A 26790-nucleotide genomic window follows, 5' to 3' on the forward strand; every position below is an offset into this window, starting at 1 on the left:
CAGTCAAATCCACCGAGAAACACAGAGTAACACAAAGAGCTAAGTGCAGACAATCGCTCTGCTCTTTTGTGACATCGGCGTGTGCGTAAGTGCGCACCATTACACGACTGCCGGCAGCCTCTGCGTGAGTCCTCGTCAGCGCCAGACTGAGTCGTGAGTTTTGCAGTTGCCATGGAAACAGAGCTGCAAAGTAAGCTGGCAGCTAACAAGAGGGGGTTGTTGTTGCTGTTGTTGTTGGGGAGATTAAAGAGAACGGGGGAGAAAAATTTTATTTTTTGGGCAGATTAGGAGAGAAAATCTTTTTTTCATCTTTCCAGTGTGCTACCTTCATGGCATGAGGGAATATGACTCCTCACACATCGGCTGCCAAAACACACAGATGTACTGCAAAAGATACACACGTATGTGGGCTTTTGGCATGTGACCAGGCATGTATGCACACTCGGCCGCACATACATGTGAGAAAAAGAGTTGAATTTCTGTCAGTCAAAGATATGTATGTGTCCCAGAGTTAAGTGAGTAAATAAGATCCAGCAGAGATTTTTCAGCTTTACTAATCAATAATAACTTAACCCGGTTTTCATTTGGGATGAATATTTGCTTTTTTTTATGAATCATTTACATAAAATTAGCATTAAAGTTTTCTTCACATGCCAAAAATGCATTTACTGTGCTGTTAACACCGTTGCATTTTTTTGCCCTACATCTTTTAAAAAAGGCTTTGATGTGCATCGGTTAACATGTTATCAGTTTAAAATCTTCTGATTTTTTTGTAGACTCAAGCTTTCCATCCCTGCTATAATGATTGTGTCTTCATTTGTAACTCATTATCTCATCTGGAAATTGTTTATATATGATTTTTTGTTGTTTTAAATTAGAGGTCCGGATATATCTGATTATATGTGATAATAAATACATCCTGACAAAGTCTACAGACATATTTCTGTCTATAGTGCTATAGTACTGCATTAGGCTACGGTAAATTAGGATTTGTGGATAATCCTGCCTTAAGTGAGGAAGCTTACTTGATGGTCATGTTAGATATTTATATTTAATAGTTGTATCATTTTGATGGGCTGTTTATGTGTAATTTAAAAAAAAAAAAAGTCTTTTAATTTTTTCCCAAAATGCCATCAGTTATATTATTATTTTAATATAAGATCACACATTTTACTGATCACACTAGTACATACTATTTACTACATGTAAACTGAATATAGCAGGCAATGAGATATTCTAAAACCAATTCCATTGGCAATGATGTGCATCAAACCACAAGCACGTGCTCACTCCATCCTTATTCGTGCCTCACTGATGACGGTCTAAGTTGGACATATATGATTGGTTGTTTTACGTAAGCTGTTTAAAATGTTCACTGTAACCTGTTTGCTGATGAACCAAATTAAGGCCTTTATCTAAAGCTTATCATGCAAATTAATAAAGCTGTTTCTTCACATTACAAGTGCTGCTGGAGCTTTAATCGATTCATATTTTAACTGACAGAAACTGGATTTGAATGACTTGCCAGATAATAAAATATAATAGAATAACGTGAAGCTTTTCTAGAAAGCAGCACTCACTTTGCTATTTGTATCTATGTTTGGGCGTGTGTGTTTTTGTGTGCGGACCTGGTTGAGGTAGTGATATTCCTCAGGTTTGAGCAGGTGGAAGGCCTTCCTCTCCTCTTCACTGGCTCCAGCCAACAGGTAGTAAAACACATGGTAGTTCCTACAGAAACACACAGAAACACATTAGAGCACTGATGTCAAACTTCTTTATATTTTTCGTAGGTCACATCCAGCTCACTTTGATCTTAAGTGGGCCAGACTGGAGAAAATCCCATTTCTGTCAGTGTAAAGACGTTTAACTGTACGTTTAATCCCTTCAGTATGAGAAAAAGAAGTGATTTTCCAACAGTATATGTCAGTTTTTGTACATGATAAAGAATTGCTGCTGATATAAATGTGCTTAAACTGTAAGAAATACATGTGTAAAATGACAGAAAAAGCCTGACTGTCCTGTAGTTTTAAAACAGCAAGATTTTGTTAATTATTATTTAACTGTGGACACATTGTACAAAAATAGAAATGTCTGTAGTAAATACTGAAAAGAAGCAAGAATTTTTCTTTGTTTTAAGTGTTTATCTATTACTTGATTACAGTGAAAATACAGTTAAAAGTCTAAAATTTATGCCCTCCTTTATATTTTCCAAACGCATCCAGTGGGCCGGATTGGAGTTCTTGCCAGGCCGATTCAGGGCCCTGGGCCTTATGTTTGATACTCCTGAGTTAGATGGTGAAAAAGGAAAAAAAAAAGAAAAAGATTTATTTTTCTTGTATTAATTTCTTTTAAATTTCCTCAGAGGTGAACTAAGGACAGCAGCTTTCATATCTCCCCGCTGTGCCGAAACAGCCCCTGAGGAGGAGACTCCTTTCGCGTTATCTGCGGAACATTTCTTAAAACAAACCTGCAACATGTAACAGATAAGTCACCCCTCTGACCCGGCGGTCTCACATTTCAAGACAAACAAAGCGGCAGTGTGGTGTGTGGGCTCAAGGTAACGAGTTGTGATTAACCGTGACAAAGGCTGGGGCTTTGGCCAGTGCGCTGAGAGGTAATTCTATTACAGCTGGAAACGAGTTTCCCTTCTCTGCAGAGGGACACTTACTGTTTGATGGAGTGGTGGAGACTTATAAAACCCACGGAGGATATTAAAGACTCCCAACCTGTAAGCTCACGTTTTCTATCATCGCACCTCTCAAATAAAAGATGCTATTACATAATCTCTACATCAGATTCCAAAATATTGCGATATTTTACTCTGAGCTTCATGAACTGCATATATACAGGTTTGGCAAATAATACATGGACTTGGCAGTAATGAGTTATCCAGATGAATCCAGATGAAGTTGCTTAATGAATCCAGCTGTTACAGGGCAAAGGTTACTCGTCATTTGCTCTGAACGCAACCGTAAACACAAAAGTGAAACAAATGCACTCAACCCCAAATTATTCTTTCTGACCTTCCACAAAGAACTGCGTTACAACCTTTTTTTTGCAACAGAGTTTTTCCGCATCTTCACACTAACCGCTGACCAGAATACAGCATCAAGTAGCAAACCTCGTGATCGACTGCTTTCAGTCTTTTTTGGGCTTTTTTTGTAAGACCAGAAAAGCAGAGTTCATGTAGGTAAGGTACCATGGCTTTGCCCAGAAAACATATGCAATCTATCAGGCTCTCATTCAAATACACCAATGAATGACTTGAATGCCTGAATGACGTAGTGAAACATAAATGGGTGTCTATCAGCTGAACACTGTATTAAGTATTAAATCTTTGGTTTAAGTTCATTTGTGATTCCACACGAAAGATTCCAGCGTGCATGTCTCCCAAATCATCTTCTGGTTCCACAGAAGAAAGGCCTGATTACTCAAGATCGTGTATGAGAGGAGAAGAACTTTAAATTCAGTTCTGCATTTAACCGGCAGGAAGAAGAAAATAATATGGGAAAAATGGAAAAATGGGGTCTCTCACTCAATGCGTTAGACAACATAAAACAGGGGCAACTTAAAAAATAACAACAAGCAAAAACAGTATCCACACTTGGGATTTGCGTGACGGCTCTTGAATACAGTAAAGCCCCCTCCCTTGTAGTTTCTGCAGAGTCATTAAGCCCCAACAGTATCCCTGGAAAGTTCAGCTAGTTCACTCCCTAGTGCTTTTTCCTCTCCAGTGGGATCGTACAAAGGCAACCTGCCACTGAACCGACTTTAAGATTTAAGATAGTTTGCCGTTTATCATCCTTCTCCCCCACCTCTGTGGTTCAAGGATGAACCGTCTGGGAGGTCCTGACTTTAGTTTCTATCCTATCAATATGGCCGCCAGAGCCTGTCATCAGCATGAAACAAAAAGCCCAGACCAGTCAGGGTTAGAGCGATTAGATGACTGTTGGACAGTTCCCCTCCTCCCCACGCATGAAGCTATTATGCTGGTGGGATCAGTAGCTTTTTTTTACTGTCACCTGGGAGCGATATGATGAACTGTTAGGGTGTGTCTCTGTGTTACCTGAGACAAGTAAAGCTATTTATAGGATGTGAGTGCAGGTGGAGACACATGCATGTGTGTGCATATGCCCAACGTCAGGTAGATGAGTTCTTCATACACATATGAGTGTGTTTATACATATAAAAAGTAAAAATAGACAGTTTTACACTGTTATACTGGACAGGAAATATGACTCCTTATGTAATATCTCAAAATCTGTATCACAGTATTTGTCTCATTCTGTGTCAATAAATGCCTAAACTCAGAGGAAAACCTGAGAGTTAAACAAAGGGCAGAGGTTTCAGTCAGATGGCCACCTGATATATCCTTGCAGGGGAAATGAAGACTATTTCAGCATTGAATTTCTTAGACAAAGAGCATGTGAGCGAAAAGATACGCATTTAACATCTTAGCTTTCAGGCAAGTGGAAGTGTCTCAGTGTTTCAAGTATCATATTTAGATTATTTATGGCTGCACCACTTTGAGCTGCGCTTATTGAGGTTTGTTATTTTCACCTTTTAGAAATGTTCACAGGAAAAATTGGATTTCCGTTAAAGGTGGAGTCAAAGTTAAACAGATTTTTTTTTTTAAATCCACACAAAGAAAAGACTTGGATCCTTTCTGATTAACAAGATGTTATTTACATTCAAAAGCATGAGAGCTGCTGCTGAGTCATTCTAGGTGTGATAAAACAGCGATCCATACTGATGAAACAATGTGGAAAGTGAGCCAAGTGCTGCAGATGACAAATCTTCTAATGATGTCTGTATGGGTTTAGCCAGCAAAAAAAGAAGAAGAAAAAACAAACAAACAAACAATATGTGATCTGCACTCACCTCTCATTGTGCTCCTGGTACACCAGACGTGATTTCTCCAGCAGGTACTTCTCTACGTATGCGCTGGAAATAAACATAAATGCAGCCGCACTAAGTCACAAGAGTAATTTAAGAACAAGCTGCTGTAATTATGATCAGAAATGAACAATGTTTCAATATCACATGGACACTGAATGTGCTTTTTCTTGCCAAACTCATCATAAACAGGGCGTTTTAACAGATTAGCAGACAATAGGAAGAGGTAAGAGGTATAATTATCTGAATTGTGGTTTTTAATAGTTTGTCAAATGAGAATTTACAGAATCACACGTCAATAATGGCTGAATGTTGTTTTTTGTAGCTTACATGTTTATGTTTATAAATCATAGCACAATATTAAGAGATATATAAAGGTAATAATAATATACATTAATTGTAGGCATTATTCTGCTATTATATCTGTTATTAAATTATTTCTCAAGTCAGATTCATTTTTATAACACCTTTAAAACCAAAAGCTGTTGACCAAAAGTGACAGACAAAAATAAGAAAACAAAACAAAACAAATTTTTGATTTAAAAAAAAAACAAAAAACGAGTAAAACAACATGAAACGTGTATCTAGTAGAGCTGGAACGATATATTGATTTTTAAGACTGATGACAATATTTGGTGATTCTATTCAATTCAATTCAGTTTTATTTATACAGTGCCAAATTACAACAACAGTTGCCTCAAGGAGCTTTATATTGTAAGGTAGACCCTACAATAATACATACAGAGAAAAAAGCCAAAAATCATTTGACCCCCTATGAGCAAGCACTTGGGCGACAGTCGGAAGAAAAAAACTCCCTTTTAACAGGAAGAAACCTGCTCCTCAGGCTCAGGGAGGGGGCGGGGCCACCTGCCGTGACCGGTTTGGGTGAGAGAAGGAAAACAGGATAAAAAACATGCTGTGGAAGAGAGCCAGAGATTAAAAGCAAGTAATGATTTGATGCAGAGACGTCCATTAACACATGGTGAGTGAGAAAGGTGATTGAAGAAGAAATGCTCAATGCATCATGGGAATCCCCCAGCAGCCTATGATTCTAAAATCATATAAATGGGCCGATATTTTTTTGTTTTGTTTTCACACGAAACATAAACAGCTTTTAACTAACATTTCATGCATGTAGTAATTTACGACTCTTTATTAACGCAATATGACAATAAGCTACTTTCGGCTGCTTCCTTTAAACAGGGAGGACATGTAATCTTGTTTTATTGTCACAAGTCGTGGATCGCTTGATGCACTGCCCGACTCTGCTCGGATCAGCTCGTTGTTTTGTTTGTGGTGTTCCAAGCACATGTTGCCAACAGCTAAGTTGCAGAGCGCCCTCTGTCTCATAAATGCCGATACACTGGCAAATAATATCGGTCCAGCTCTAGATATGGCTTCTATAGATGTGTTTTATATGTCAGCATGCATCTCTCACCCCCTGACTGTGCCACTCTCCTGATAGTTGACCTGGATGAACTTCCCAAAGCGGCTGGAGTTGTTGTTATGGGCTGTCTTAGCATTCCCAAAGGCCTGAAGAGAAAACAGAGAGGATTACATATCAGCACACACAGGTACAAGGTGCTGGCAAGCTGTGATTAACAGTTTACACCTGTAAGATAAACCAAGTACCAACAGGTTAGGGTTAGCATTCAGATTTCAGTAGACGTTACATCTGCCAGCAAACTCTGAAGAAAAGTAAAAAAAATACGTTGAAATATGTTGATATATAAAGGGAAAGCTACCAATCACAGCACTGTAACAGAGGCCATGAGGCACAGGAAGGGGCCTGCAAAAGGGGCACACACACAAATACACAAACACGCAGTTAAAACTCACAGTCAGACACGTCAGTCACGCACTAAACTGCCAAATTCCTCTGAAGGCAAACACTGCAACACTGAAAACAGACACAGTCACTGCTTGTGGGAGTCTGTGGGCATTTCTGCTAACACACACACACATAGAGAGAAACTATCATTAGAGACCCCTGGAGGACTCATTCAGGTTCTCATTAGCAGTCTGATGGGCCTCGCTGGGTTGGTTAGTTAGGCAGAGCAGAGGAGAGGCAACAGGAGAGGCAACAAGGAAAGGGAATACACCACAGAGATACAAAGGAAAGGGAGGGACAAGAAAGAAGACAGAGCTCACAGATAAAACAAAACAAAAAAGACCAAAGAAGAAGAAGGGATGATCATTTGTGAGAGAGGACGTGATAAAAAGCGAAAAAAAGGGGAAAACTAAGTGAAAAGTGAAAAAAAGAAGAAAAGCCCACAGATAAAGATATGGCAGGAAATAAGGAGATTTTTAAGAGAGGACAAAGTGATAGCAACGGTATATTTTCCGGCTGATGCAATCAGTATTTTGGAGCGATGATACTATATAAAAGCCAGCAGAGTAAAAGGGTGGGGGAGAAGGGGAGCAGGGGAGAACGGTGTGGGCGTTGGATAATTGATTGTGGCTTCTGGGTGAATACTACAGCTCAGGAATAACACGGTTAATAAAAAGTAAAACCCTGCTCCAGAATCAGGCTTTGATCTCTGTGATGATTCATTTAAAAACAGAACTTGACACACATTCAGCGAGCCAACCGGGACAAAGCAGCCCAAAGAAAGAAGCAACAAAACAAGGTTTAAGTAAGGTTGATGTCATTCTTTTTCCAGGCCTTTCACTTTCATACCAAGCAACAGCTTCCCCTGCACATCCATCTTGTAGACCCCTGTTGGTCTTTAATGTGTGCCAGTCTTGCAGTGGTTGACACACAATGGTAACTACCAAAAAAAACTAAAAGGAGGCAAAGGCGGAGAGTGGACTGGCAGTGAGATCTCCTTTGATTTCCCAAAATGTAAATCGAAACTGCAATTCAGAATGATAATGACAGAGCTTTCATCCTCAATCATTCTGCTGTGGGAAATACTTCCAGTTTAAAGTCTGAAGGGGGAAAATCCACTTCCTGAAATGATTGAAGTGAGCAGCCCTAACAGAAACTGTCACTCACAATCATCAACAAAAAGAAGCGATAAATGCACTGGTAACATATCTGTGAAAAGGACTGTGCGACTTGCCCGTCGCACATCTGTTTGCATGCATGTGCTAAGCCCAGCACAGTTTGTGCGTGTGCTTTCTGTTTATGTTTGAAAGAGATTAATGAGCAGGGCGGCACAGTCTGGATGATTTAGTGTTGAACTCTGCTTCATGGTCAACGCCTGCTGCGACCACAGCACAGGAAAACACACGCTATGATTAGTCTGTGCGCGTGTGCGTGTATATGTTCGTGTCTGCATCAGTGTGTGCTCAATGTATGAACGCGTGGAGACGGAGCCAGAAAACAGATGCAAAACAGACAGAAAAAAAGGAAAAAACAAAGCTAATCAAGAAGAACCTTAACTTTATTTGGACTATTTATTAATAAATAGTAAACAAAACAGAGACAGTCTTTGTTGCCACGCCATGCCCCGCTATCTTATTTTCTAATTTCCTGTCTTCACTGTACTGTTTCGGACAAAGCCCCCAAACAAACCGTATTTCCTCAACCGGTAGTCAATTTGAAGTCAGACAGGAAGGGGGTCTGGTAAACATGAACAAACACGGGGGAGGGGAAACAACAGTAGTCATATGATATAAAATAAAAGCCCTATTAAGAAATTAAGGGTTTCTATTGGGAAAAAAAAGATTAATGATTAATACTGTGCTGCTACAGTGCTATAAATATAAACAAGGAAACTAGATATGAGGCCTGATTTTGATACTAGTCTGCTTCAAATAAAGCACATTTAAGTCTTGTGCATTTGAGGTAAAATAAGGCACCAGCAACTATTTGTGAACATTTTAATTTAAAGTAAATAAATAATTAAAAATCATTTTAAGTCAATAGCAAAAGAAAGGTGACAATCCCTGCCAAGGAGGAGGCTGGGGTGGATGGATGGACCTAAACAGGAAAAATCTTCATTTTCATGTTTATATAAATGCAAGCTATGACCTAGTTTTACTCCGAACTGGATTTAAACAACAGTTTCACAGGTATGAGGAAAAAAAGGCTTCCACTGTCACCTATGAAATGTCAAAACAAAAAAACGAATAAAGCTGTTAGATTATTAGAGGGATAAGATAATATTTACTCTAAGTGTTTGAAATATTGACTGGTTATATTATGTACTGATGACCTACTTCAGTTAAAAATCTGTCTGTTGTTGCCGGGCAGATAACAAAGACTGATAAGGAAAGATGCTGTGAAAGGAGGGGAATTAGTTTAATGCAACCAGTTGAACAAGCGAGGCCTAAAATATCTTAAGTCATACTTTATCACATTGTTTTCTTCGGATGCTGTCAAAATACAAGACGCATTTATTTGATTGTATATATAAGTCAGTTCATTTCAATATTAACCACCAAAAATTAGACAGGCTTCTTTGGCATTATTGGTGCATTTAGCAGTAAATTGCATGTCACAAACATTCGTAAATCAGTTTGCACGCTTGATTTTATTGTTTGCCTCCCTAAAGTTTGCACCTTGAGGAAGGAACTCCCAGAAATACACAGGAACAGGATGAGTTGCAAAAGCATTCCCACATCTTACACCTAATCTTTCACTGTGCTCTCTGTAAATAACAACAATACCTTTTTTTAAGGTTTGTGCTGGTGCAATATGTTAGTGAATCTGGCCTCAAATTTGAATTTTAATTGAAAATCCAAAGTGACTCAACATAATCTGAATTAACCCCAGCCTTCAGTGCATAGCCTGCGGGACCATATGGAGTACAGAAATAAACAACTTAAATGTGTTAAAAGCAGCTCACCACAGCGTCCACTTATACAAATGAAACATACAGCGCTTACCCGGCAATATGTCACATTTTATGCCGAAGCAAATGTGCTGAGCCCAAGGCTTAATCCAGCTATAACACTGTGTGCGTGTGTAGGTTTAAGTCCAAGCGTCATTCTAACAATATGTTAATGAATGCATATGTGCTGGCGGGTCCTTCCATGCTGTCACATTACGTTAGGAGCCACTTGTTTTCTCCACTCCTGCAGAAAGCCCGTGCTCTACAAGCACTGAGGAAGCAAGCAGTGGTGCTGCTATTTTGGGATAAAATTTTGCATTTTATATGTTGAAGTGGAGTGGGGGCGAGATGGGAGCTAGGATGGTAATTAGCATGTCAAGCCTTTCCTCAAAGCAATGGCTAAAATTGGTTTGGATACCAATTCTAATAACATGCTTTCTCCCTCTCTGTTACTTTCTTTCCCTTGTTTCCCAGCAGAGCCACGGTATTTCCTCGTACACTTTCAAAAATCATTAGGTGACCTAGTTTATGAAAAACAAGTGGAGACGTGCCAAAACCACTGCTGGGCTAGCTTCCATTAGATAGCTTTCTGTGTTTCAGGGAGTGCTGAGTGCTTCAAATGACTGAAAATGGTTTCAATTCCCCAAGTTTTTAGTTTTAAGAGAGAAAAGTTTTCATGAATGAGTCAATTATGAATAATGAACAAATGGAACGAAATCCCTGTTTTCCTTGTCATTAGTAACAATCATTACTTTTTGTTTAATTGGATCTTCTTTATCGACTTTCTAGGCCAACCAGCGACGTCACTATTAACTCAAATCAGTTTATTATGTCACATCACTTCTTATAGTTTTATATTATCTTCTGTTACCTTACCCTTTTTTATTTTAGCTTCTACCCTCATTCTCTTTATGAAAAATAATTAACAGTTATTGTCAGTGTCAAATTTGACGCTACAGATCTCAAAATAGTTAAGACAGGGGTGTGTTTACAATGGTGTAGCAACGCCTCTTCTTTTCTAAACAGTTTGGGCATTGATGTTATGGTTTTGGATTTCGGTCCCATTCTTGCCTGATAAAAGTTTCCAGCTGCTAAAGAGTTTGTGGTCCTTGTTGACACATTTTTCCATTTAATGATGCAGCAAATGTTCTCTATAGGTAAAAGATCTGGACTGCAGGCAGGCCACTTCAGCAGCCAGACTCTTTTATAGCTGCAGTATGTGGTTTTGCATTGTCCTGCTGAAATACACAAGGTCTTCCCTGAAATGGATGTCGGCTGGAAGGGAGCATATGTTGCTCTAAAACCTTTCTATATCTTTTAGCATTCATTGTTCCTTCCAAAACATGCAAGCTGCCGATACCGCATGACCTTATGCACCCCCCATACAATCAGAGATGCTGGGCCTTTGAACTGAACGCTGATAACACGCTGCAAGGTCTGCCTCCTCTTTAGCTTGGAGGACGCGGTGGCCCTGATTACGAACAAGAATGTCAAACTTGGACTCATGTGGACGTAGAACACTTTCCCACTTTGAAACAGTCTATTTCAAAGGAGTCTTGGCCCACAGGACAAGACGGCGCATCTGGATCATCTTCAAATATGGCTTCCTTTTTGCATGATAGAGCTTTAGCTGGGATCTGCAGATGCCACAGCAGATTGTTAACGGACAGTGGTTTCTGGAAGTATTCCTGTGCTCATTTAGTAATGTGAGGGACACCGTCATGCTGATGAGTGATGTAGTGTGTCTTTCACAGATTGGAGAGTCGCTGCCGCTCTAAGACATCGCTGTGACTTATCAATGGCAATAATCAATAATCATTTGATCAGTTTACCTTTCTTTTATTCTTATATAGCTACCCATGGTCCTTGACAATTTAGATTTAATTGCTTTGCCTATGATGTTCATTAGCTGCAAAGACAGTATTGTGTCTGATTAGGGTAAAGTTGGCTTTGAAACCAGCAGATAGAGAGAAATCTCCAGCCTTGTTCCTCCATTTTATTTTTATAAAATTAAAAAAAACCCTCTCTGGTTTCAGCCTGCAGGCATTTAGGCTGCAAGCACATTTCTTTTAGTAGCAAATACAGTGAATGTCATGTCTTATGTACTCTCAAGATCACAGGCTCAGTGGTAGACACTAAACCCCATTTGCTGCTTCATTAAACAACTATAGCATGACAGCAGTAGACTGCTGAGTTACACTGCTAATACTCATCAGATACATACACACATCAAATCATTTTTCTGACAGCTTCACTGGTAAAACAGAAACATCGTGTGTAAAAAATCTTAACAGAAACCCTTTGGATTCTTTTGCGAGACAGTTTTAGAGATGTAATACTATATTATAAATTCTTCATCATACATGATATTAATAATTAATGTTTCTTAAAAAAAAGTTTTTGAGGGATTTTCTTTGTGTGTATTAACAGGTCCACCTTCAAGGCTTCAAGTAGCTCATTTTATCCCACCTAGTGCCTGCTCCTGTTTCTCTGTCCTACAAACACATGTCAGCGAGGTATTAATTATAAAGGGAGATGATCAGTATATATATATATATATATATATATATATATATATATATATATATATATATATATATATATATATATATTTTATTTATTTATTTTTTTTTCAGTGATGCCTTATTTAGAAAATATAAATAAGCTCTCATGCTAACTGCCAGTATTCCTACATCAAACTGCAATCATTTTTGCTTTGTTCTTTTAAAATACAGCATAATGTCTTTGGCCACAATGTAATTAAAACAATTTGAGGAGTGAACTTTGTTCCAGTTATATTTAAATCTATATTTTAATCTTAAATCTGTGATGAACAGAAGACATTTCTTCATATTGATTCAATAAACATGGAGGCTTTTTTTCTTGTGCCAAATATGTTCCCTCTAAAGGTTAAAATGCTAATAACATTAGCATGACGAAGCGACGTAGTCCGTTTGTTTTGGTGGGTTGTTAGCTTTGTTGTACTAAATTGAAACAATGAACACTGATGAATTAAGCATGAGTTGCAATGAGTTAAAATTCACTATAAACAAAGTGATGCACAGATAAAATGATGCCAGCGCTATTTAACTTTGTGTCCATCTCACCCCCTCCATCCTTACACTGTTGATTTTCTGTATGACGTGTGGTTTAACAACATCTGGAGCAGCAGAAATACCCCGAAAACAGTTTTTCAGGATGACTTCATGCTGTGTGGATTCCTCCAGAAGGCTACTCATAAGCCCAGAGGAGTTTCTTTTTTTTTTCCCCCTCAGCGGTGAGTGCCCCTCACTCACAGCTGAGATGACATCACATTGCATTCCTCTGCAAGCAGGTGCAGCTCGATTTTACATGGCAGGCTGGGGAAAACAGCATATCTGTGCAAGTGTGTGTGTGTGTGTGTGTGAGGATTTGTGTCTGTGGTTGGGGATAGCTTCAATGCAACCCTTATTCTAGCTGTGCAGACGAGGTTGTAACGCACGCACATGCAGCCGAGCAGGTGGTTGCGGCAGTGTCAAATGAGAGCATTGTGCAAGTGTGTGTATGTGTATGCAAATGTGCGTTTTTATTCATCTCTGATACCTCTGGCTGTTCCTGCTGATCAATGCACTGCTTGTAAACAGGAGGGAAAAATGAGATACGTGAAACAGTTTCATGTATATTGCAAAAAAGCTTGTATGTTGCGTTATATATAGATGTGATGTTTGGTGTATGACAGTTTGTCCTCATACAAGAAAAAATAGCATAGATGGTTTAATTTTTTAAAATTACAGCGTCGTTGTTACGCTCAATATGTGCAAACATAAACACAGGCAGCTCTTAAAACCTCCTTAAGTCTTTAACCACATCTAGTATAAACACACACACAGAGATGCACTAAATTCACTTCAAGAAAAAGATGACAACATTTAACCCAGACTGCTTGGATAAAATGTAAATAATCCGTTTATCTCTAAAACATCAAAGACTCTAAATTACATAATAAAGTTAAGCAATAAGATCTTTGCTTCATCTGCATCTCATCTTCTCTTTTTAACTTTCCTCTGACCTCTGAATCCACTCCCCCAATTCTTGTGCACTCCTCAACTCTTTTTCTGTCCTTTCCTCCAGACACATGGGATGAGCTCTCCTTTTCTGGGAAAAAGAGAGGTTGGGAGTGAAAAAGAGGTGAGGACAGAAGAAGGAGGACTGCGGTTATGTAATCACACAAGGGTAGGCCTTTGTGTGATTACACACAAAGGTCACACAGCAAAGAAGGGGCCACCGCATAACAGCAAGCATGAGGAGAAAGGACATGAGGTTGTTTAGGTAAAGGAGAAGCCAATCTTATTATAATGATCATAGCACATGTATGTACCCGAACTCCTCTGAGATGCCTTGATCAATCTGGATGAAAGTTACTAAAGAAACTGCCTAGGGTACCAGATGTTGATGATTATCAACATCTGTTTAGCTTTAGGGAATTAATTTTATTACACTCATATGTTTACAAATTATATACATTATCTGGAATAGCTGATCTCAAAACATGTGGTGACATGTACGTTCCCATGTGTTTGCAAACTGTCCTCGCATTTATCGTACATGGATTGAGTTCACATTGCCCTTCTAGGTTTTATGAACTCCTATTTTCCAATTCTTGAGCTTGCACATTTCCTTTTTCAACATATCTTTCTCATGAAAACACACGACAGTCACAAAGTATGATTCTATATACCGGATTTACAATACTTCAGATACATGTTTGTGTTTTAACACACAAGTGAAGCGAAAAAGCATTAAAATATGGGCTCTTAGCAAATATATAGACATACATGCAGACACTCAACCCTCTTGTCTCTAGAATATAATAAGAGTGAGTGTGCTAGCTTAATAAAAACCAGATAAGAATTTTTACTGCTAAAATGAACCACAAAATAATGTTAGCTGGTTATATTACTATCAGCTAACTAGGACAACAGTTACTAACCGATAGCTAGCTCGGACAAACCATTAATACAATTAGTGTATATATATATATATATATATATATATATATTAGGGGTGCAACGATACTCGTATCGATATTGAACCGTTCGATACAGTGCTTTCGTTTCGGTACGCATATGTATCGAACAATACAAAATTTTTAATTTATTTTATCAACTTTCCTTCTGACGGTGCTGTCTGTGTTGAGCGCTCAGTGGATCTGCGCTTGACAGTGCAGCCTAGGCAGAGTAGTCGAACACAGATTCACTGAGCGCAGGGCAAGCTAGCAAGACAGAAGTTAAGCTCTCCTTGCAACATGGCAAATTGAACCTCCCCCACCCTCATTCAGATCTGGCGTTTGGAACTATTTTGGTTTTCATGTGATGTATGACCCTGAAGGTAAGCGCGTCATGGACTAAAGTAAAACAGTATGTTGGATGTGCCACGCAATGCTCAATTACATGGGTGGGAACTAGTGTGTTAGCGCAGTTAGCTCGTTAACGTGTTGGCTGTCCAGCCCCACACACGGGGCAATCCGCGGTAGCTCGTTAACGGAGATTTGCCGTGTTGTGGCGTTAACCTCATTTCAGATTAACGCTGACAGCACTAGTGGGAACACAACGAATATGACTGCACATTTACGCCGACATCATCCTAGTGCAAAGACAAGTGGAAGCAGAGAAAAACAACAAGCAGGCATGCTACAAACTTTACCGGAGTCAGCGGTTAGCACATGATTCTCCTTATGGGGACCTGATATGTTTAATATGCTGCTGAGAATATAGCCCAGAAGAAGCGTATATTATAGCTTTTATTTTGGAAAGAGCCATTCCTCTGTAATAAACTCTCTTTTCCAAAGATGAGTGATTCCTCAATCAGATACAGGGCTCGCAAAATCGCTAGCCCGACGTCCCGGGGCTAGCGATTTTTCCAGTCGGGCTGCCCTGCCCTGCCCGTCGGCCTATCGTAGGAAGGAAAAATATATGTCAATGCTTTTGCATTCTTTCGGAAATGTAGCTGGGTAATTATGTCATTGGCATCGGTGAGCCACTGTCAATATGTGACATATTGAAATCGTGTTTGAATTTGCGCTTGTTTTTTGCTTTCACTTTGCAATCGCGCGAACTGTGTATAGAGAGCGACAGCACTGAGTGGTGAGTGATGATAATTTGCGCACCAATTCCTCTGACATCATCTTATCAATCGTTAGCTTACTATGCAAACATGACAAGTGAAATGTCCCGCAGCTTAAACATGTGAGAGGTTGATCGCGCAGAGAATCACTGAGCGTTATGTGAGTGCGTGTGTAAAAGCAGCAGGATATATATTTTAGTTCTGCTGAGCCAAATAAGACAGGTCAGGGTGAAGAAGTGACAGCCAAAGAAAAGCTTACCACAAAACGGAAACGTTATGACAAATCAGACTATAAGGCAAAAAGAAAGTGCAGCTTTATGGTTTCATGGACAAAAGAATTTCTGTGGCTGCAATATGACGAGCTAAATAACCAGGGCTGCACATAAGTGGTCCGCAGGTGCGTATTCGCTGTCAAAATAAAAAACGTGCACAAGATAAGAAGTTGCAACGCGTGTTTGCATACATAAGATTTTCTGGAGGAGGACAGACATTTGTTTAGAACTCTTAAAGATGTCGAAGAAGCTCCTTTAAGCAGTTACTGTGATGTTCCTCCACCTCCAAAGAAATGGAGGTGGTGGTTACATTGGTGAAAAAGGCAGCGAGGAAGAATGCAATGTTCATCCCGAGTCGTCCCGTGTGTAATAATTCTTGTCAGTTCTACTCCAACGCTTAGAAATAAAATTTGAGCTTGCTATTTTAAGCTAGCCATTATATAATCAAGATTATATAATGCTGCTAAAACAACTGTGTGGAATTAGCATTAGTGTTTCCTACAGTATATAGTGAATTTTTGAAATATAGTTAAAAAAAAACAGCTTTCACTATGTTATGTCTTGGGGGTTTTTTCCTCTCTCTGAAATCAACCCTCTAGTATTTGTGAAAATATGAGCGAGTTACAAATCTGCCTGCACAGAATACAAACAGGGGATCAGCTCTACAAGCCAAAAAATGACCCCCTACCTCTTCTAATCACTAGTAATCACTTTTCCTTGACCTTTAAGGAAAACATGATTAGGTTATGGAAAGGTGTGAAGAAGACTTAGGAAAAGAGAAGTACAGCACGTGTGCGTGCCATGTTTTAACCACAATGTTCAAAGTTTGGGCTCCAACACACACACCTTACTTTACTGTAAGGTGTGGTTACGGTTTGGTTTCATGTAGGTCACATGCTGTGAGCACTAAGCTGCTACACTTGTTTTTCCAGGTTAATTTACTCAGTCAGGAACCTTCCTAAGCAAACATCACCCCAAGGCTCGTTTTTTTCTGCATTCTTAAATTTGGACACCGATTACTATGCAAACAGTCAGGCCAGATCCACTGTACCACATGCTCTGGTTTTACCTTTCAGGAGATTCGGCTTCATCGCTACCCTCCATGGGGCTGTATTTAAGGGCTAATAATGCTCTGATATTAGGTGACACACTCTGAAATGGTTTCTTTCATGTGGTGAGCATGAGCCGTTAACGTCATGGCTTAATGGCTGGTGCTTGACATGAAAAACCTTACTGAATAACAACGTCCTCCAGTTGATAAAATGCCCAGAATCTATTGCCCAATTTGACCACAAGAAGAATTAAAACCAGGGAAACAAGTTGACATTGGCCTGCTGATTCACAAACATGTATAACAGCTGTGAAAGATAAAAGGCTTATTCTCAATATATATAGTTGCACTTGTGTGGATTCCACTACAGATTATTTAACACAAGAAACACCACAAGTGCGCAACAACATTAATCCAAAAGATGCAGCAGAGTGTTTCTGCTCATATCTGGCACACTCCACGCTTGCATTAGTCATCTGCAGCTCTGTGCCTGTGCCAAGATCATCATGTTAAAAGGAGCCCATTATTTCATTCACACGTACACGTTTAAACACAGTTGTGTATTTATGAAGCCCGTACACTGACTCATATTCATTTCCTGGAGGCTTATACTACTACTAACTCAACACTTAGCCTAACCTTAAAACAGGCACTTGTGTTTAATGATTTAACCTATAAGAACTTGGTTTTTCTACCCATATTGTGATTTTCTTTTCGCACAACAACATGAGTAACACCTTAGAGTATATCAGCATATCCAGGCTTTCTTTACATTAGCTGGTTTGACAGTCAGAGATAACAAGTATCATGAAGGTGGCCATCAGCTTTCTTTGTTACCCAGGCTTCCTGTTCCAGGCTCTGTGTGCGCTCACATAAAAATGATGATGAAATGATGAAAATTGATCAACTGAGCACTGCCTACTCCAATCATTCACACATGAATGAGTGTTAAAGCTCTAAAGAGCGCAAGAAATAAAGTTTTGACCAGGAACTCTGGTGCAGCAAATAAGACAGGACAGTCATGTGACTGAAAATGGGCATGTGAATTCATGAGTGTTTAACATTCATGTTCATTATGCTCTTGATGCTGCTGTTTACTTCTACTGCGATAGCTGCACACTGGAACTTCTTGGTGATAGATAGCCTTTAAATATAATAATAAATAAAATAAAGATCAAACATTTAATTTACACACACAGATAAGCTTTCACAATTCACCCGTCAACATTCGGTAATTTAACCTGATACTGGAAGAAGAGAAAACTGAGAGCATCAAACTTTTAGTCTATATGAAGTGGTTTGTATACTTAATCACTTTCCTTTTGAGATGGAGCAATTATCTATGTTTATTTCTATTCCTGCATGGTAATACTAACATAACAAAGACGAAATGGCAACACATATATATATATATTTTTATGATGTAATTACTGACTTCACAGCAGTTTCCACAATTAACAAAGCCATCAACTGGATCCTTTGAAATTCCTATCTGGCCCTTGGGGCACATGTTTGACACAACTGGCCTCACCTTTTCCTATCATCACAATAAGGCTGATGGTAGGGAGAAAGCTAATGCTAGCTAAGTGACTTTCCTTTTAATTATAACAGCACAGGGCTCTGCTGCAATGGTCAGTGACTCAGCATGTACTGAAATAACATGAATGACATTCAACACAAAGCAAAATCAGTGTATGCGATTACAGCGTTTGGGCTCATCATGTCTTTATTTTTGAAATCATGTATATTTGGTGTTCAGGTTTTACAAAAAGAAACCCCTAAAAACACAACACGGCTGAGTGAAGGGGTGGCCGTTAGCTTGGACTACCTGTAATTGCAGCATGACAAGGCTGAGAAAATACTGTCAAACTAAAAAGAAATATCAGAACTTTGGATTCATCATCTGGACATAGTGTTTGAGCGTTTCAACACTCATCAAAGTGGCTTGTTTAGCCTCGGCTGACTGCACGTTTCTCCAGCCTTATATACAGTACAGCTGTAAAACAGCCAAAACCAGCACCAAAGCCTAACAATTAGCCACAAGTTCACTTTCATGATTGTTGTACATTTTTTGTGTGTTCACAAAGATTTCTGATTTTTTTTAATAGCATGTGGAACTGCGAAGATGTGTCTCAAATGTTTTGGTGCGTGTCTCATGTGTGTCCATCCTTCAGAAAATAGTGCCTGAGTGCATCTGGTGCTGTCACATGGGCAGAAAAATACACGTCCCACGCAGCCAAACACATGTGAACACGTGTTAAAAAGAGCTCCAGAGCACACTGAGAAGAAGAAAAATCACATCTTTGTCACAGGTTGTCTCACATGCATACACACACATTCTCTCTCTCCATAAATGGCTGCTGTCGTAGTGTGCCGGCAACACATCTGGATCCTATTGGCCTCAGGAAGGGCTGAACACTCAATAAAAGCCTCCTTCCACTGCAGAGGACTGTCAACAGGCCCTCCACCACTGTCGGCAAGGAGGAGGACAGAGAGAGGGACAGAAAAAGAGGGAGGCTAAGGGGAAGAGGAGGACAGGAATAAAGAAAATGGACAGAGACACAGGCAGCAGGAAAAGTAGAAGAAGTAGCAGAAGGGTGATTATAAAGACAGGGAAAAAAACAGCTCAAACTGCATTGCCATTTTTATGATTTAGTACTTTAACCTTTTCATCACAGTAATACCATGTTTTATTGGATATATTCAACTTCTAATTTATGTGCCAAATCACATTTGCATCAATGTGCTTTAAACAGTACAGTAAAAGTCCTACAATAATAATTATATAATAGAGAGAAAATCCCAACAGAAACCCACTATGAGCAAGCACTTGGCAACAGTGGGAGGAAAAAACTCCCTTTTAACAGGAAGCTATGATGGGTAGTCGTCTAATTATAGAACTAAAATAACAAAAACTGTGTAGATTGTTCACCTTCAGAGTAAAAGTTCTCAACCTCACAGCTCAAACCAGCAGGTTTCAAAAGGCGCGACTTTTAGTTTGAAGGCCAATTCTAGTTTCTGTCACATTTTTCAAATGACACTATTGCTCCATGGTTAGTTGGTAAGTGTTTACAGCCACAGCAATCTGCTGGTGAACAAAGCACAAGGAGGTTTTTGTTGCAGCAATTCTTTTATGTGATTTCACCCAACGATAGCTAGCAACCAATCAACAACCAGAGGGCATCCTTTGCAAGGGGAGGTTGCCAACTGGTCTCCTGGCCCGTGTGATTAAGACCTTCGATAATTTGAAAAGTTAGTTATGAATTGTGCTGATAAAAAGCTTTGAGGGAAAGAATTAGAGATGGACCGATCCGATATTACGTATCGGTATCGGTCCGATACTGACCCAAATTACTGGATCGGATATCGGCGAGAAATAAAAAATGTAATCCGATCCATTAAATATCAAAAAAGCACCTCACAAAACTCGGCTCATAACCGTATGCATCACGTGATAGAGCAGCTGTGTGCTAGCAAACCAGTATTTCATCTCCGAGGAAGTTTTCCCAGAGAGAAGTAAAGTAAGTGTGTAAGTTCATCTCTGAATGTCTGTAAAGCATTCCCACGTTAAGCTTAACAACAGATATATGGAGGGACTGCCTCTCTCTCTCTCTCCTGCTGCTACTTCAATCGTGAAACTGCTTAATGATCAGCTGATCGGCTTTTCTGTCGCGAGTCCGTCTCTCTTCTTAGTTTTTGGCCCACTTCTCACCAGAAAGAGGAAACCAGCGGCTGAACAACAGCAGCACTATTAAGCTTGATAAGCTGTTGTTAGAATTTATTTATTATTACTTTCTACACCAGGATCCTTTTCTATGTAGCTGACGGCTGGTAACTGTGCAGGGGCGGATCTAGCAAAGTTTAGCCAGGGGGGCCAATAGGGCATGAACAGGGAAAAGGGGGCACAAAGACATACTTTTCTTTCTTATTCTCATTTAAAATGTCTAGCTTTTAATAAATAATTATCTGACTCTTACACCCAAAGTTTTAATCTGATGTAAAATATATAGAAGTCCATTACTGTATATAGTAACCGTTAAGTCTAATATACCCTAGTAAGCTAGTACTTTTTCCTTTGGGAAGATACCATCTGTGCAGTCTGCAATTCTGTTGAAGAAAGATGTTGAATCTATTTAATTATTCTTGAAAAATAATTTATTTTTGTGCATTTTCCCCCTGCATCAAATTAAATTTGATTACATCGATTAAGCATCATGAGGTGGAGGGTGGTTCCCTATTTTTATTTTTTTTTTGCTGGGAGTTTGCAACCCTATTAGTTAGGTTGCTTAATATTTCTGCTAAGTACTCTTTAAAATACCAGAATAGGGAGGATGGAGTAGGTTTAAGTTTATTAGATTGATCAGTGTTACTGAACTATGAAATATTTTGGGCGCAGTGTATTTTTTACATACAGGTATAACAGAATAGCTTTAGTGTTGTTATTTATTTAAACTTGAGTATAAACTTATACAAAATGCAGCAAGATATTAAAAAAAACGTTTTATTGATTAAAAAACACACTATATCGGATTCATATCGGTATCGGCAGATATCCAAATTTATGATATCGGTATCGGTATCGGACATAAAAAAGTGGTATCGTGCCATCTCTAGAAAGAATAATAACTCAACAGCATTTCAGGGCTTGTGTCTGTTCAACAACATACTCAAAACAAAAAAGTCAACACAGTAAACATTTGGAAAAACAAAAAAGCTGATATGTTATCACTTAGGAAACACATATCTGTAACAGCAGCCATTACCGTAGCTGCACCTTCTCAATATCAAACTTGTCCACGTCATCCAAGCTTAATCATTCTGATTTTTTTTTCGTTTTTATTTATCATCATTCGTTAAGTTTTTCTTGTTCACAAAGTAGAAAAAATGCATAAATACTGCTGTATGTGAACGTGCAGAGACAGGGAGAGAGAGGCATGCAGTTCTGTATTTAACTCCTTCTGAAATATTTATTACTAAACCTGTTCTGAAGAACCGACTTGAGCAGTGTTTGCTTGTGTGTACTGCATAACTATTGTTTTTCTGCAGAGAAAAACAGACACCTTTTAAGAAATGTGAAGGTGCCCAATCAACCCCAAACCCCCTTCAGTTCGATCCAGCGCTCTAACACACCACAGCTTCTCAGGCAAACCCTGTGAATATGTGGGAGTGCGCTCGGAGCTGGCGGCGATCCTGTAACGCAGCGCGGTGTGAATGACATAAAATGTAACTCAGCATGCGAGGTGGTTTGGGAAAATCCCACGACTGAGCGTGTTGAAGTGTTAATCCCCCGAGAGCTGGACCTCTCCATGCTGCAGTGTGCAAGTGTGTGTGTGTGTGTGTGCGCTGCAGTGACAGATGATTAATTTGGGGATTTGACTGGGAGGAGTGTGTGTAGCCTGAAGTGCATTTATATTTGGATGTTGCAATGCAGTCTGTTTATGCATTTGTGAGACAAAAAGTTTCCACCTAGCCCATGAATGGTGTAAAGAGCAACATATTGCTTCTGTTAAGTGTTTGCAGTAATATTGCTAAGAAAATGGGTTACTATAACAGTTACTACCGACCGCACAGATAACTTTATAAACAGTTTTTGAAGAAAATAAACAACCAATTTGCTGCCTATGTCACAGGGTCATAAATCACATTGTTATAATTACACAAAATGTGTTCTAAACCCCCAAACCGTTCCTTTTATACCTGACTTTTAGGACCTCCAAGCCTGTAGTTATGTTCATTATCAGTTAGAGCCCCTCCTCATTCTTTTCTTCTTCTTCTTTGGTGCAACCCTATAAATACAGTGTACCCCTTTTGCCTCTCCCCTTTTCTACAATTCCCCTGTGGGAGAGGTTGGTATAATTTCTTTCCCAACACTGTAAAACGCTCATATAATGCATATTTAGCCACCTGGATGTTTCTAATTGTGATTTTAGTTCAATTATTGTCATTATTAAGCCTGTTTTTTGTTAGATGTTACAAGTGTGTAGTATGTATGTATCATAAATGGGTTTTAGGCGCCATAAATGCTAGCATGAATATATACTTCTTGCTAGCTTGGAAGTTGTGGTGGGTTGAGCTAACCCTCTTCCCCACTGTTTGTATTTGGTCGTAGGCAAATTTGGGCAAATTATTTACTTGGAGGCCTTTCTTTCTTTTACCTTTTTTATCAGGTATGTCGGATTTTGTGTTGTTGTTTTTGTTTTATCTTATGTCAAATATGTTACGTGTAAATCCATACTTTATGTTTAATGTAAAAATAAATGCCAGCGCCTTTTCTACAATTCCCCTGTGGGAGAGGAGCTGGAGTGGGCAAATTATTTACTTGGAGGCCTTTCTTTCTTTAACCTTTTTTTATCAGACACAACGCAGAATCACACCGGTTATACCTATTATTAAGTTATGAAGCAGCATTTCAGCATGCGTTTGGCTCAGTGGCTAAAACCACACTTAAAAGGTTAAACCTCTAATGGTCTAATAGTAATTCACACGCTTATGAAAGTGGAAGCCTCCGTCTCTGCAACTTTTTGGAAAAACCTCACAAAATCAGACATTATTATGATATTTAAAAAAAGGACGAACAAGTATTTTTAATCTCTGACGCTACTATTTTCGCCCTGTATTCTTTGACAATAAAGACAGAAAGGACAAAGGACACACAGCCTTACTCTGATCACATGACATTTGTCTAAAAACACTGTGGTAAATTCAGTTAGGGGTGGGCGATATAAACGATATACGATAGAAACGATATAAATTTGGCCAACGATAGAGATTTTGACTATATCACTCTATCGCGATAGCGCATGTTGATGATGTCATCAAGCCGCGCCTGTTTTGGTCGAAAGCATCGCAGTGGCTAAAACCATTATCATCTGCAAATTATGCCGGGCGACAGTCATAGCAAAGAGATGAAGCACTTTTGAAATATGGGGGAAGCCAAAAACTGCGCTTCCTCCACTTCCGTAACATTGATTCATTAATGTTGAATTCTCTCGCAGCTGTTCTATTCCCATGTTGTTGCAGTATATTAATAACTAACCTCGTAATGTGGATGAATAATTTCAGTTGTTGTTTTGGCCCGTGTATAGCATCCTGCTATGCGATTGCATTTGTCCCTGACCACCAGAATCCCTCACGTTAACTTTTATCGAGTGGAAAAAAAGTTGGCGTTCATCCTTCAGCTTCACTGTGCTAATGTTATGCTAACATAGCTGTGTCGCTAGCAATCACGTAGCACAATATTATATACCAGGTAGTCCAACTTCAGTAACCCTGTAAACGCCACTGCTGTTTAGTTTTCTGTCTTCATTTATGTTGGAAGTGGTAGCAGAGCTGTACGTTTTAATTAGTTTCAAAAATCTCTCAGTCAGAACATGGTATGAAATGTTTAGGTGTAAACTAGTGAGCTAACTTCCTGTTAACTTGTAACTCCATTAAATTTAATAAATTCTGTTTTCATGGATGCCTGGATGTTAAACTTAATTGTTACACCCGATAAAGCAGCAACGCTGATGATTTTATTAAAGATGAAAGAATTTAGACCGTTTTTTAGTGTTGTTTGACTTTGGGACCTGAAGTGATGGAGTTTTGGACCCAGATTACTCCGCAAAGCTCCTCACTACGGCAGCCGTAATGCTCTGACAATCCATCAAGCAGTGTGGCTTACCAAAGTTGTACTAAAACATTTTTTAACAGATTTCTGCACGCCAAAATCGGTTCGAGGTCAGTAAGCACAACCAGAATTCATACATAAGGCACACTCTCGATCTTTGAGAAAATTAAAGGATTTTAAGTGTGCTTTATAGTGTTGAAAATACATTATACAGAAGAAAATAATATATCATGATATATATCATTACCGCACAGGCTTCAAATTATATCATGATATGAATTTTAGGCCATATCGCCCAGCCCTAAATTCAGTATTCACATTAAAGCTATAAATCAAACTGTTATGCTGTTACTTGAGCTACATGACTTCTTTTATAACCTGCCAGATGAAAATGTGAGTACAGTTGCGCAACAGGTGCATAACTTTAATTCAAGCAGGAGGAAGAAAAAAGTTGGCAGAGTGATCTGCTTTTGAGGAGTGACCATATACACATCATTTCTAACTAGCAAAAACCCGCCCTGCAGGCAGTTTTTGCCAAGCCAGAGGTTCTTGCTCGCTTCATTCATGTAAGAAAGCATGTTAACGTTAACGTATATTTATGTTCATTATAATACTATATATAGTAAGATGGCAAAAACGGCTCTTCATAAACATCAGACAAATGTATTCTTCTTTCTTTCCAAGCTACATATTCATTGTTACATATTCAAAGTTATCAGTTACAAGCACTGTTAGCATCACTGTCTGATGAACGCTTATTTACAGATATGCATGACAAAACTTTCCATCCATCCATCCATCCACTTCCGCTTATCCTTTTCAGGGTCGCGGGGGGCGCTGGAGCCTATCCCAGCCGTCATAGGGCGAGAGGCGGGGTACACCCTGGACAGGTCAGTCTGTTGCAGGGCTAACACACAGAGACAACCTTTCTCTCTCATATTCACTCCCACATTCATACCTATGGGCAATTTAGATTAATCAATTAACCTATCCCTACTAACTGCATGTCTTTGGACTGTGGGAGGAAGCCAGAGTACTAGGGGAGAACCCACGCAAACACGGAGAGAAGATGCAACCTCCGGACTGATGGTGGAATTCTTGCTGTGTGGCAACAGTGCTAACCACCGTGCTGCCCCACTAAAAATAGTTTAAATATATTTATACACAAAATACACATACATGCACCATACTTGTAATATTAACTATGTGCACGTAGACGTAGTGTTGCAGCTACTTGTAAAGATGAGTGAACATACAAACATATGCTACGATCATTATACTGAGATTTATTGCAGGGAAAAACTTGACTATAAAGAGACGACAATTCTTAATCTGGAAACAACAACAATCCACCGCTGTGAACACTTCCTAAAAGCTCTACAAGCACCTGAAGCAACATGCTAACCTCTTTCATACACCTACAGATCCAGAGTGATATTCACGCAGAGTGTAAGCTGACATTGACCCAGCAGCTAAACCTTGATTTTCACCAGGTAACATAAGCATGAACATGCTTGCAGGATTGTACATTTCTACTACGCTGTGAGCTTCATGGTAAACAGCCAACTAAGAATAAACAGCTTTGTTATCTCCTTAGGACGGTGATTTGCGCAGATACATGTTTTAAATCACTTTCAGCGTTTGAAAGTAAAGAGTAAACTTTTCTGGTATTTCTGTAGCTTTCATACAGTTTGTAATTCCTAATAAAGAATGCAGTGGTGCTCAAGTAGTAATCAGTATCAGCTGAGACAGTGGAAAAGGTGTCAGCAGACAAAAAGACAGATCTGTGCATCTGTTCTTACACGGCCGCTCTGGAAATGTGGAAAAACATTTTCTTTCCAAACATCAGACCTGTGGACTTGAAGCTGCGCAGCTTGAAATATTCAAGTGAAACCTTTCTGGACATGAACTCACTCTTCAAAAACACAGCTCCTTATTTATGACATAAACACAAAAAGATTTATAAGTACAGTATTCTGGCGAACAGGTCCACTTTCCACACTCTCCAAAAACACAAATAAATAACGTCAGCTGTAACTGAGAGTTACCTCACTGTTCATCACTCAGCGATAGTAACTT

General features: G+C 39.2%; 1 protein-coding gene across 15 annotated transcripts in view; it reads right to left on the minus strand.

Annotated features, from left to right (window-relative positions):
• The window catches only part of LOC146515122 (unconventional myosin-IXAb-like), a 151176-nt gene that overhangs the window by 65610 nt on the left and 58776 nt on the right, over positions 1–26790 (minus strand). For all 15 annotated transcript variants that reach the window (XM_085169025.1, XM_085169024.1, XM_085169029.1 and 12 more), the window contains exons 3-5: positions 6335–6429; positions 4882–4944; positions 1629–1728 (exon numbers count right to left, since the gene is read on the minus strand). In XM_085169025.1, the coding sequence (XP_085025151.1) occupies positions 1629–1728; positions 4882–4944; positions 6335–6429 (258 nt within the window). The remainder of the gene's footprint in view (positions 1–1628; positions 1729–4881; positions 4945–6334; positions 6430–26790) is intronic.

The sequence above is a fragment of the Neolamprologus multifasciatus genome, chromosome 7 (genome assembly GCF_963576455.1).
Source record: "Neolamprologus multifasciatus chromosome 7, fNeoMul1.2, whole genome shotgun sequence".
Lineage (NCBI taxonomy): Eukaryota > Metazoa > Chordata > Actinopteri > Cichliformes > Cichlidae > Neolamprologus > Neolamprologus multifasciatus.